General features: G+C 43.5%; 1 protein-coding gene across 1 annotated transcript in view; it reads right to left on the bottom strand.

The window, feature by feature from the left end:
- The window catches only part of UBXN11 (UBX domain protein 11), a 73,815-nt gene that overhangs the window by 8,935 nt on the left and 50,716 nt on the right, over window positions 1–14,164 (bottom strand). Inside the window, exons 12-13 of the mRNA XM_075853458.1 lie at window positions 10,705–10,775; window positions 2,771–2,896 (exon numbers count right to left, since the gene is read on the bottom strand). Of these exons, the coding sequence (XP_075709573.1) occupies window positions 2,771–2,896; window positions 10,705–10,775 (197 nt within the window). The remainder of the gene's footprint in view (window positions 1–2,770; window positions 2,897–10,704; window positions 10,776–14,164) is intronic.

Below are 14,164 nucleotides of genomic sequence, written 5' to 3'. Positions count from 1 at the left end.
TAAATAACCCCCCAAAAAAACATATTTTGGTTTATTTATCTATATGAATTGATTGTATGGACCTTCACACCGGTGTGCATGTCTGGTCTGGCGGGGATTGTGACAGGATCTACCTCTGCTGCTTCCTCTAGCCCAGGGGTCTCAAGCACGCGGCCCGCGGGCCGCATGCGGCCCCTGGGGCTGTCATCTGCGGCCCGCGGGACACAGAGCCGCTAGTATCGGCTCTGCTCCGAGACTCTGGAATTCCCGGACATCGCTGTTCATATGTGGACAGCGATGTCTGGGGCTTCCCCAGAGCCGGAGTCCCGAGCAGAGCGCTGGTGTCGGCTCTGCTCCGGGACTCTGTGGAATTCCCTGACATCGCTGCCCATATATGGACAGTGTGTCAGGGTCTTGCCCAGAGCGGAGCAGAGCACTGGTGTCGGCTCTGCTCCTGGACTCTGTGGAATTCCCTGACATCGCTGTCCACATATGAACAGCGATGTCTGGGGCTTCCCCAGAGCCGGAGTCCAGAGCAGAGCGCTGGTGTCTGCTCTGCTCCGGGACTCTGTGGAATTCCCTGACATCGCTGCCCATATATGGACAGTGTGTCAGGGTCTTGCCCAGAGTGGAGCAGAGCGCTGGTGTCGGCTCTGCTCCTGGACTCTGTGGAATTCCCTGACATCGCTGTCCACATATGAACAGCGATGTCTGGGGCTTCCCCAGAGCCGGAGTCCCGAGCAGAGCGCTGGTGTCTGCTCTGCTCCGGGACTCTGTGGAATTCCCTGACATCGCTGCCCATATATGGACAGTGTGTCAGGGTCTTCCCCAGAGCGGAGTCCCGGGCAGAGCGCTATTATCGGCTCTGCTCCGGGACTCTGGGGAAGCCTCTGACATCGCTGTCCATACATCGACAATGATGTCAGTCAGGGGCTTCCCCAGAGCATGAGTCCCAGTGATGTCAGGAGCACAGCTGGAGTCCCAGGAAGAGCCTACTAGCACTGGGGCAGCCTCTACAGAGGGCACTGGGGCAGCCTCTACAGAGGGCACTGGGGCAGCCTCTACAGAGGGCACTGGGGCAGCCTCTACAGAGGGCACTGGGGCAGCCTCTACAGAGGGCACTGGGGCAACCTCTACAGAGGGCACTTTGGCAGCATCTACAGAGAGCACTTTGGCAGCCTCTACAGAGGGCACTGTGGCGTTATCTACAAGTGGGTGTGTGACAGTATCTGAAGAGGACACTGGCATTATCTAGGGGTGTGTTGCATTATCTACAGAGGGCACTGTGGCCTTATCTACAGAGGGCACTGTGGCCTTATCTACAGAGGGCACTGTGGCCTTATCTACAGAGGGCACTGTGGCCTTATCTACAGAGGGCACTGTGGCCTTATCTACAGAGGGCACTGTGGCCTTATCTAGGGGTGTGTTGCATTATCCACAGAGGGCACTGCGGCAGCATCCACAGAGGGCACTGCGGCAGCATCCACAGAGGGCACTGCGGCAGCATCCACAGAGGGCACTGCGGCAGCATCCACAGAGGGCACTGCGGCACTATCTAAAAAGGGGCTGCCCAATCTTGACATGTGTGCTAACTGAGCCGCCGGACTGCATTTAGCGACACTTAAACTGGAAAGCTGGATTGTTGAAATAAGCACTTGGAGAAATATCTCAAATTTTAAACCTAGCGGTATTATTATAGTAATGTAGTATTATTATTCTAGTAATATAGTGTTATAGTAGTTCAAATAACTAATTGATTAACAATAATTTTGTATTGCATCAAATTTGAAAGTAATGCGGCCCGTCAACTTCCCATTTTTTCTATATGCGGCCCACTTACCCGGCCGAGTTTGAGACCCCTGCTCTAGCCTCCTTCTCCTGCTCCATTATGTACTGATAATATAACTACATCCAGCATGAAGTAAGATAGTAGCAGAGAAACTCACTGCACATTCACGGTCTCCCCCCCCCCCCCCCCCCCACAGTGAACTCTCCCAGCTTAGAAGCAGGAAGTCTCACAGAGTAGTCAAAATCTTCCAAGGCCGGGTTGCCACGGGTCGGATATGCTGCGTAAAAACTGTGCAGCGTATCAAACCTGGAACCCGCAGCACCCTCTGTCCGAAAAACTTTTCTAATGAAATTTCCGCTGCGGAATGCAGCGATGGGGTACAAAAATAAACATCCATACTTACCCCCTCCCTCTTTTCTACGTAGTCCAGCCTCCTAAGATGACGCTGCAGGCCATGTGACGCTGCAGCCTATGATTGGCTGCAACGGTCACATGGGATTAACCGTCATCCCAGGAGGCCGGCCTTCAGGAAGGAGAGAGTTCTGGGTAAGTATGATTTATTTATTTTCTCGATTCCGCTGCAAAAGTTGCAACACTTGGCTTCCTGTTGCATCTCCATTGAATTCAATAGAGAAAACCCGCACCAGAAAAGCAACGAAAACGCAGCATAAATGACATGCTGCGGAATTATCTTCCACACCGCAGGTCAATTTATTAACAGTGCGGGCATGAGATCTTCGAAATCTCATCCACTTTGCTGCTACTGTAAAATGTTGCGGAATTTCCGCAAAGAATTCTGTTGCAGAAATTCTGCTGCATTTATGCTACGTTGGGAACCTGGCCTAAGACTAACTGCACTGCTGTCGTTTCCCGTTAACTGTCGTTCCCCGTTTTTTATATTTTCCTTATTCTATATATTTGAGAAGGTTTTTATAATTTAGGTCTCCTATTACGTCATGTTTTTTCAAGAAGTGATAGATCATCTTTAAGTGCATCACTTACCTATGTTGCGAAAGGTAGGCCCGCAGATCTCTAATGGTCTCAGTGGACAACATTCGCACTTTGTAAGTGTGGTCTCCAGCCTCAGACTTGATTCGTAGGGTGCATACCACTGCTTTTGCCTGGGACCTGACAATAATAAAAATGTCACCAAAAACAGCAATCCAATTTAGGAATATTACTACGCAGTGTTGAGCAAAAGTTTTGCATAATGTGAATTTTCATATACAACATACTTTGGTATTAGAGACTAGGAAAAAATGGGAGTGGTTCAGCCACTTGGTCAACTGCTTGTTGCATGAAAGAATTAAGCAATGGAACATCTGTATAATGCAATATACTTGTCCTTCTCAATGATTAGCCCCTCCCTAGACTCATACCGCAGCCCCTGTTGCACCTCTGTGGGCAATGTACTGCCGAATGTCCAGAAGGACTACTGGTCTCTGATTCTCTTGTACTCAAAGAGGCTCTGTCACCAGTTTCATACTTCCCTATCTCCATAGGCGCTGTGTTGGAGAGAACTACTGTGTTGTTGTTTTGTTTTTTAAATGTTTATTAGTGACAAAGTTATGAGTATTTTAACATTTATGCAAATATTTTTGTAAAAGCCCAACTGGGCGTTTTTATTTTTTATTTAATCAAGTGGGCGTTGTAAAGAAAAGTGTATGACGCTGACCAATCAGCGTCATACACTTCTCTCCATTTCAGCCCAGCTTTAGTCACAGCACAGCGTGATCTCGCGAGATCACGCTGTGCCGTCACTTACTCCCGTAGTTCCTTCACCAGAGTGACGGGAGAATGACCAGACATCACCTCCAGCCAGTGTTGGTCCACTGTGTTATATCAAGTCCAGAGTCAACGCAGCTGTCTAGCAGGAAATTTTAGAGCACTTCCCTCTGCTGACCAGCTTTATGGAGATGCTGATTTCATTTTCCAGCAGGACTTGGCACCTGCCCACACTGCCAAAAGTACCAATACCTGGTTTAATAACCACAGTATCACTGTGATTGATTGGCCAGCAAACTCGCCTAACCTAAACCCCATAGAGAATCTATGGTGTATTGTCAAGAGAAAGATGAGACCCCAGACCCAACAATGCAGACGAGCTGAGGGCCGCAACCTGGGCTTCCATAACAGCTCAGCATTGCCACAGGCTGATCGCCTCCATGCCACGCCGCATTCATGCAGTAATTCACGCAAAAGGATCCCCGACCAAGTATTGAGGGCAAATACTGTACATACTTTTCAGTAGGATAACATTTCGGTATTAAAAATGATTTTTGATATCGGGCTTATATAATATTCTAATTTTCTGAGAGACTAAATATTAGGTTTTCATTAACGGTTAGCCATAATCATCAACATTAAAATAAAAAAATGCTGTAAATAGATCACTCTGTGTGTAATGAATCTATATAAAAGGAGTTTCACTTTTTGAGTTGAATTACTGAAATAAATGAACTTTTTGATGATATTCTAATTCATTGAGAAGGACTAGTATATGCAATGTAATAATAATTAATAAAGTAATGCATATCTCAATATATACAATTGTGGCATGAAACAGGTAGTCAAAAGAGAACACTTTTTATCCAGTATAATATTTGCTCAGCTACCAAGACTATGTAGACCATTTCTAGTGTTTTACCTTGTCATGGTGTGCACCCTCTATAGCTCTTTTATTTATATTTTGTAAGGTCCTTTTACTAGTACACTGTATAGTTCTGATTTGTGTATAGACAATGGATTTGCATGAGTACTAAAAGTATTGTGTGTTTCTTATTTGTGTACTGTTATGTGAAAATGGCACTATTATGTGTTGTCGTGCAGAAATATTACTGAGCTATTTAAGGCCCTGTTCACACAGAGGTTGTTGCAGGCATAAAATTCTACCTGGAAAAACCAGCTCCGTTTTTTTTAAGTGGTTTTGCACCACGCGCGTTTTTTGCCGCTATTTTTTTTAGCCATCTCTTCAACAGAAAGATGAAATAACCACGATCATTTTATATAACTGGATGCGGTATCTTAGAGAAATATGATGCGTAAGTTCACACAGTGTAAATACTGCAGATTTTCCACAACATATTTAGTTGCGGAAAATCTGCAGTATAATACAGTTGCAGCAGATGGATGAGATTTGAACAAATACACATGCTGTATAAATGATAACCGGAAATGATAAGCGGAAAAAACGCTCAGAATTTGCGGTGTGTTTTTTTTAATCAGCAGTCTGTCAATTATATACGTGTAATCGCTGCTTTTGTGTTGGGGGCTTTCCAAATTGAATTCAATGCTACAAATAGCAATGTTGCCATTTTTGCAGCAGAAATGCAGTTCCACCGCACAAAACTTTACTCAGAAAAGAAAAATATTTTTAGATTTTTCTGTGCTTCTTCATCCAGGCCGTCCTCCTGGGATGACTTTACATCCCATGTGACCGCTGCAGCCAATCACAGGAGGCCAGTCTGCAGGACAACACAGGTTAAGTATGGGCGTTTTTTTTTTTTCTCTTCTGTTTTCCAAAGTTGACATTCCGGCCGAAAAACTGCACCACAATTTGGTGCTTTTTTTTGGCCAGAATACCCTGTGGCCGCCAAAGGATAGGCTGTGTACCTTTACGCACCATATCCGCCCTGTGTGAACTTTCCCAACCAGTAAAATTAACAGAAACCTGAAAAATTCAAAGTTCTGTTTCATCAGCTTTTCGGTTCTTTATGACAGACAGAATTGCATAGTCTGCTGTGCTATTTTGCCAAGTAAAGGATTATTAAAAATTAATGGGTTCTGTCTAGATCCGTGACAAAACATATCAGACATGACTCATGATACCAGTGTGAACGGACTGTGTGCATTGTTAAAAGTGAAACGCTCTATAAACATAATATACAAGGCTAGGGGTAGTGGGTTAAAAACACTTAACAAAGCAATTACTAATTAAAGAAGTACGAATTCATCATTTCTTATATATATATATATATATATATATATATATATATATATATATATATATACACATACATACATACACACTACCGTTCAAAAGTTTGGGGTCACCCAGACAATTTTGTGTTTTCCATGAAAACTCACACTTATATTTATCAAATGATTTGCAAAATGACTAGAAAATATAGTCAAGACATTGACAAGGTTAGAAATAATGATTTTTATTTGAAATAATAATTTTCTCCTTCAAACTTTGCTTTTGTCAAAGAATGCTCCATTTGCAGCAATTACAGCATTGCAGACCTTTGGCATTCTAGCTGTTAATTTGCTGAGGTAATCGGGAGAAATTTCACCCCATACTTCCAGAAGCCCCTACCACAAGTTGGATTGGCTTGATGGGCGCTTCTTGCTGCTCCCACAACAGCTCTATGAGGTTGAGATCTGGTGACTGAGCTGGCCACTCCATTACAGATAGAATACCAGCTGCCTGCTTCTTCCCTAAATAGTTCTTGCATCATTTGGAGGTGTGCTTTGGGTCATTGTCCTGTTGTAGGATGAAATTGGCTCCAATCAAGCGCTGTCCACAGGGTATGCCATGGCGTTGCAAAATGGAGTGATAGCCTTCCTTATTCAAAATCCCTTTTACCTTGTACAAATCTCCCACTTTACCAGCACCAAAGCAACCCCAGACCATCACATTACCTCCACCATGCTTGACAGATGGCGTCAGGTACTCTTCCAGCATCTTTTCAGTTGTTCTGCAGCTCACAAATGTTCTTCTGTGTGATCCAAACACCTCAAACTTCGATTCGTCTGCCCATAACACTTTTTTCCAATCTTCCTCTGTCCAATGTCTGTGTGCTTTTGCCCATATTAATCTTTTCCTTTTAATAGCCAGTCTCAGATATGGCTTTTTTTTTTTTGCCACTCTGCCCTGAAGACCGGCATCCCGGAGTCGCCTCTTCACTGTAGACGTTGACACTGGCGTTTTGCAGGTACTATTTAATGAAGTTGCCAGTTGAGGACCTGTGAGGCGTCTATTTCTCAAACTAGAAATGTACTTGTCTTGTTGCTCAGTTGTGCAGCGGGGCCTCCCACTTCTCTTTCTACTCTGGTTAGAGCCTGTTTGTGCTGTCCTCTGAAGGGAGTAGTACACACTGTTGTAGGAAATCTTCAGTTTCTTGGCAATTTCTCGCATGGAATAGCCTTCATTTCTAAGAACAAGAATAAACTGTCGAGTTTCACATGAAAGCTCTCTTTTTCTAGCCATTTTGAGAGTTTAATCGAACGCACAAATGTAATGCTCCAGATTCTCAACTAGCTCAAAGGAAGGTCAGTTTTATAGCTCCTCTAAACAGCAAAACTGTTTACAGCGGTGCTAACATAATTGCACAAGGGTTTTCAAGTGTTTTCTAATCATCCATTAGCCTTCTAACACAGTTAGCAAACACAATGTACCATTAGAACACTGGAGTGATGGTTGCTGGAAATGGGCCTCTATACACCTATGTAGATATTGCATTAAAAACCAGACGTTTGCATCTAGAATAGTCATTTAGCACATTAACAATGTATAGAGTGTATTTCTGATTAATTGAATGTTATCTTCATTGAAAAAAACTGTGCTTTTCTTTCAAAAATAAGGAAATTTCTAAGAGACCCTAAACTTTTGAACGGTAGTGTATATATATATAATACAGTCCTAGCATTATATCAGTGTGGATGCTATCATACAAACAAGTAATATATTTTATGCACTTAATGAGGGATCGGTTCCTTCAGTATCCACTCTTTGGGAGGCGCATAAGGCGGTGATGAGAGGGCAATGCATAGTAATGGGATCTAGATTGAAAAGAGACTCTCGGGCCAAGCGGGTGGCTCTCCATCGGACAATTACTAAGTTGGAGAGAGAAATGGGGATTAAACCGGCGGTCCCGACACTACGGAAATTGATAGAGGCTAGAGCACAACTCAAGGACTTAGCTATGAAGGGGGTAGAAAAGTCATTACTATACACAAAAAGGAAATATTACGACAAAGGTAATAAGGCGCACTCGCTTCTGGCCAGACTATTGCGGGATCAGGCGACTGTTCGTACTCCACAGGCGGTTCGGGATAAGGCGGGCATACTCCAGCATCACCCAGACACGATAGCCACACTTTTTCATGACTATTATAAATCCTTATACCACCTGCCAAATACCTTACCACCTGATCCGGCTCGTCGGAGGGAAACGCTGCAAGCATATCTCTCTTCCTGTGCTCTCCCTAAACTGAAAGATGAGGAGCTTTCATCCCTGAATGCCCCGATCTCTGCGGAGGAATTGTTTGATATATTGAAGGACCTCCCTAGTGGTAAGGCCCCTGGACCAGATGGCTTTACATATGGGTATTATAAGACCTTTGCAGAGATCTTGGTTCCACGGATGGCTTCCTTATTTAATGAATTCCTACAGGGTTCTCCCATCCCTCAAACATTCCTGCATTCTCATATCACGCTGATCCCTAAACCGGGTAAAGACCACGCAGAGTGCTCCAATTACAGACCCATAGCCCTTCTGAATTCGGATCTAAAAATTTTCACCCGTCTTCTAGCTAATAGACTCAATGTTTGGCTCCCTTCTTTGATTCACAAAGACCAAGTGGGCTTTGTGCCTCTTAGGCAAGGAGGAGACAACACACGAAGGGCCCTTGACCTCATTGATGCCCTCCAAAAGCAAAAGGAATCGGCGATCCTTCTTAGTCTAGATGCAGAGAAGGCGTTTGACCGCTTGGGATGGCCATTTATGTTCGAAACTCTAAATTCATTTGGGATTTCGGGCCCTTATTTGACAGCACTGCGTGGTCTCTACTCCAAACCGACAGCGGCAATTAAACTCCCACACTCCACCTCCCCTCCGTTTCAAATCTGGAATGGTACACGTCAGGGGTGTCCCCTATCCCCACTTTTATTTGTGCTATGCATAGAACCTTTAGCAGCTCAAATACGGAAATCCAGGGATATAGCGGGGGTCCAGATACAAGATAAAGAGTTTAAGGTTTCCCTGTTTGCAGATGACGTCCTCTTGACTATCACTAAACCTCATACCTCCCTCCCTAACCTTACTACAGTTCTCCGTAGGTATGGGAGGCTGTCAGGATATAAAACTAATACATCTAAAACGGAAGCGCTCCCTCTTAATGTCCCACACCAGGAGCTCCAGCTACTCAAACACAACTACACCTACAACTGGAAGGAAACCTCCCTGACTTACTTAGGAGTTCAACTCACTCCCTCCTATACGTCGGTTTACAAGGCTAATTTCCCCTCTCTGTTTGTAGAGCTACGTCAGCTAATGGCCAGGTGGGATCCTCTTCCCATGTCATTTTTTGGGCGCATAGCAGCGGTCAAAATGACCTTGCTCCCTAAATTACTGTACTACTTTGAGACTTTGCCGGTAGCAGTACCTATGAAGGAATTGCGGGCCATGCAGTCTTCTATCCTCAGGTTCATATGGCATTCCGGCAGACATCGAATTCCGAAATCAGTTTTATTATCGGGTCGATCTGCGGGTGGGCTATCGGTCCCTGATGTGGTGAAGTACTACTGGGCGGCACACCTCCGTCGCATACCCAGCTGGGTGTCTTTAAGGGCGTACAATAAATGGACCGAAATAGAGAAGCTATGGATGGCCCCGGTCCACCCAAACTCCCTGTTATGGGGTGACCCACTGGTAATGCCGACTGCATCTTTATTGGGTCCCATGAGATTTCAAAGGGAGGTGTGGGAAACCTGTAAAAACCGCTTCCATTTGGCATCGGGTTGCCCGCCCTTGACTTCGGTACTCTACACTCCCACTATTCCGGGGGGCACTACCTCCCGAATAGTCCGATTGTGGACGGGAATTGAGGTATTTCACCTGGCTGATATGGTTGATCCCCACACGCAAGAGCTTCACCCGTTTTCATACTTTCAAAAACATCATAATATTCCCTCCGCTGCGTTCTTTCACTATCTTCAGGTTAGACACTACATGCAGCAAACTTTTAGATCCACGCGGGTTACTGCACCTACAAGCTTCGAAAGGTTATGTCGGTATGCTACCACCACTAGGGGGCTTATCTCAGCCATTTATGCATTATTGCTATCCCCGGAGGGTTCCCCTCCGCCTGGGCATAGATACATGTTGAAGTGGGAGGCCTTACTGAATAAATCCATCCCGCTCTCATTGTGGCAGATTATTTGGTCGCAAGCAGCTAAAACCTCCATCTGCACTGCATATAAGGAAAACCAATATAAAATCCTTATGTTTTGGTACCATACCCCTGCCTTTCTGCATAGCTTCAATCCGGGTATTCCGTCGGATTGCTGGCGATGTAGAGGTCAGAGAGGTGATCTATTCCATATTTTCTGGAGCTGTTCACTGGTACAACAGTATTGGTTGGAAGTTAAGAACTTGGCATTGGCGGTGTTGCAGCAGGATATTCCCTTAGACCCTCTTCATTACCTCCTAAATGTTCCCCCTAGGTCTTTGGGGAAATCACCAGCTCGACTCTTTCGACACTTTCTCACAGCCGCTAAGACGTTGATAGCATGGAAATGGAGACAGACAACCCCTCCCTCCCACATCGACTTAGTAACTAGAATTAGGGAAATACGTACAATGGAGCATATGACGGCCTCTATTGACAATGAACTGGACAGGTTCAAAGTGGTGTGGGACCCGTGGGACAAGTATTGGATACAGGGAACTCAAGATTAGGTGGTAGGTGGAGCTCCGACTATCCCCCCCCCCTCACCCCCTTAAACCCCTGTGTTTTTTCCCAGATGTTTTGTCTGTCTATTGAAAGTTACTGTCTTACTATGTGAATTGCATGGCCCTTCATGCTGCTCTAAGTTATATGTATATTTTTGAAAAATTTTCAATAAAAACACAGTTGAAACCAAACAAGTAATATTACATGAACAAGTAATGCTACATTAAATGTCAATTAGTCTGATTCAAATATATTACCCCTTATCCATTGACAACACAAGTGGAGATTCCACAAGGCTCTCTTGTGTCTTCTCGCCTGCTTCATGTCCCTAAAAAATGGACATATAAGGTATAAAAAGTGACAGATTACCAACATGCCATTCTACCAGTGTATTAACCTATTTACAACAAAATTACAGGATACACTTCATTCAGTTATATACTTATTATATACCTATATTGCATAACCTAAAGAGCAACTGTCAAAAGACAGTGACATCTTTAAGATGTCTATAAATGCTGGCCAAACACATTAGATAATTGTCCATTAGTCAACAATGTATAGGGCCTGAGTTTCTTAATCTGTTGAGGGCACTCTATGTGTCTGGCAAACCACCTCTGCCTATGGCAATAAATAGGCTCATTTGTTTATTCTGCTGAGCATGTACAGTGCATTCGGAAAGTCTTCACTCTTTCACATGTTGATATGTTGAAGCCTTGTGCTAAAATTGTAAAAAAATAAGTTGTTCCCCCATCATTCTGCACTCAATATCCCATATTGAGGGTGACAACAGAATTTTAGACATTTTTGCAAATTTATTAATAACTCAAATTTCGCATAGGCATAAGTATTCACACCCTTTGCTATGACACTTGAAATTTAGCTCTGAGGGCCTCCTATTTCTCTAGCTCATCTTTGAAATGTTTCTACACCTCCATTGGAGTACACCTCTAGTAAATTCATTTGATTGGACAGGATTTGGAAAGACACACCCCTGTCTATATAAGGTCTCACAGCTGATCATGCATATCAGAGCAAAAACCCAGCCATGAGGAGGGAAGAACCGCCTGTAGAGCTCAGAGAAAGGATTTTGTGGAGGCACAGATCTGGGGAAGGGTACAATTTTTTTTTCTGATGCACTGAAAGTTCCTAAGAGCACAGTGGCCTCCATAATTCTTAAATGGAAGAAGTTTGGAACAACCAGGACTCTTCCTAGAGCTGTCTGCCCACCAAAGAAAGTAATCAGGGAGGGGGGCCTTGGTAAGAAAGGTGAACAAGAACACAGTGGTCAAGAACACAGAGCTCCAAAGAACCTGTGTACAGATGAGAGAAACTTCCAGAAGGTCAACCATCACTGCAGCAATCCACCAATCTGGGCTTCACGGCAGAGCAGCCAGAAAGAAGCCTACCTCAGTAGAAGGCACATACAAGCCTGCCTCGAGTTTGCAATAAAAGCACCTAAAGGACTCTCAGTCTGTGAGAAACAACATTTTGTGGGCTTATAAAAATAAGATTGAACTTTTGGCTTCAATTCTGAGCAGCATGTGTGGTGGAAACCAGGCAATGCTCATCACTTTCCCAATACCATCCGTACAGTGAAGCATGGTGGGGGCAGCATCAAGCTGTGTGTGTGCTTTTCAGCAGCTGGGACAGGGAGACTGATTAGGGTTGAGGGAAAGATGAATGGCGCAAAGTACAGAGATATTCTTAATGAAAACCTGATCCAGAGTGCTCTGGACCTCAGACTAGGCCGAAGGTTCACCTTCCAACAAGACAATGACCCTAAGAACACAGCCAAGACAACACAGGAGTGGCTTAGGGACAACTCTGTGAAAGTCCGTGAGTGGCTCAGCCAGAGCGTTGACTTGAACCCAATCGAACATCTCTGAAGAGACCTGAAAATATCTGTCCACCGACGGTCCCCGTCCAACCTGACAGAGCTTGAGAGGATCTGCAGAGAAGAATGGCAGAAAATCCCCAAATCCAGGTGACTAAACCTTGTGGTATCATACCCAAGAAGACTGGAGACTTATCATTGCAAAAGCTGCTTCAACTAAGTACTGAGTAAAGGGTCTGAATACTTATGTCAATCTAATATTTTAGTTTCCCTTCTCAATAAATTTGCAAAGATTACGAACATTCTGTTTTCACTTTGTCATTATGGGGTATTGAGTGCAGAATGATGGGGAAAACGTGACATTTTATTTTAGCACAAGGCCTCAACAAATGTGAAAAAATTGTAGTGGACTGAAGACTTTCCGAATGCATTGTATACAGGTGTCAGGGGAGCTAAAGTTTGATTACTTTAAATTAGCCAAGCATACATTTTTATTTCAATAGGGATAGGGGAATAAGCTCGGGGAGAACAAACCATCACATTTAAACATGCACGATCCTACTTTCACCCCAACAGTAGATGAAAGGTTGTCACCATAAACATTAGATTGTAGCCTTATTAAAATTATCGTGTTTTGGCAACTTTAACGTTCTATGACGTCCTATTACGTCGTGGGATATATGCATGTCTAGTACGTCTCAGTGATGCCGCAGGCATAGGAGCTGTGCCTGCACCATCACTTTCAAGTGCTGGATGTATTATACATAATAGGCTGACTGTCACATCAACGTATTATTGAAGCGATCAGGAGATCTTATGTTCAAGTCCCATAAAAGGGACAAAAATGTCACATAAGTTTATAGAAAAAGAAAAACAATCTCAAGAAAAAAAAAATAGCTTTTACCTTACAAAATGCTTTATAATGAAAAATATATATACAAAATACACAGAATTGGTATTGTAGCACCCGTAATGACCTGTATGATAAAATGAACATATTATTTATCCTGCACAGTGAAGGCCGCCGTTTAAAATATAAACAAAAAAACACTCTTTTTTGTTTATTGTGTCTGGTAAAAAAAGTTGTATGTATCCCAAAATGGTACCACTGAATACTGGTCCTGCAAAAAACAAGCCCTCATACAGCTACGTCAGCAGAAACATAAAAGTGTTATGGCTCCTGGAATGCAGCGAGACAAAAACAAATAATCTTTTTAAAAGCGTTTTTTATTGTGCAAAATTAGTAAAACATATAAAAAAAACATATACATTTTGTATCGCCGTAATCCTATCAACCCAGAAACTAAAGTTATTATGTTATTTATACTCCATGGTAAACGAACTGAAAAAAAGTTATACAATACATAATATGTATTCCAAAATATTGCCATTTAAAAATACAACTCGTCCTGCAAAAAACAATCCCTCATATGGGTACGTTGACAGAAAAATAAAAAAAAGTTATGGCTTATGGAATGCAGAGAGGAAAACAAATGGAAAAAAATTTGCGGTATCATTAAAGGGAATGTGTCATTAAAAAAATACCTACTGTTTAAATCAAGATTTTATATTAAACACATTTCTTAAGAATCCACAAGGGAGAAAAGAAAACCTGGACCAGGGCAGCGATCAGCAGGTGAACGAGCAAACGTTCAATAATCTGCTGGTCGTATCTTTTTAAAAAAGTTAAATATTATCATTGTCGGCAGCACATCTCCCTGTGTAAAACATGATAATAATGGATGGGGACGGGCGATCGGAGTAACGACTGCTCGTCCCCATCCATAGCTCTGTGTGACAGGAGCAAGCGAGCGCCGGTCAACGATGTATCGGCGCTCGCTGCACAGGCCGGTTATCTGCCGGTGTAAAAGGGCCTTTGC

The sequence above is a fragment of the Rhinoderma darwinii genome, chromosome 2, assembly GCF_050947455.1.
Source record: "Rhinoderma darwinii isolate aRhiDar2 chromosome 2, aRhiDar2.hap1, whole genome shotgun sequence".
NCBI lineage: Eukaryota > Metazoa > Chordata > Amphibia > Anura > Rhinodermatidae > Rhinoderma > Rhinoderma darwinii.
This window is presented reverse-complemented; position numbering and strand designations above follow the sequence as displayed.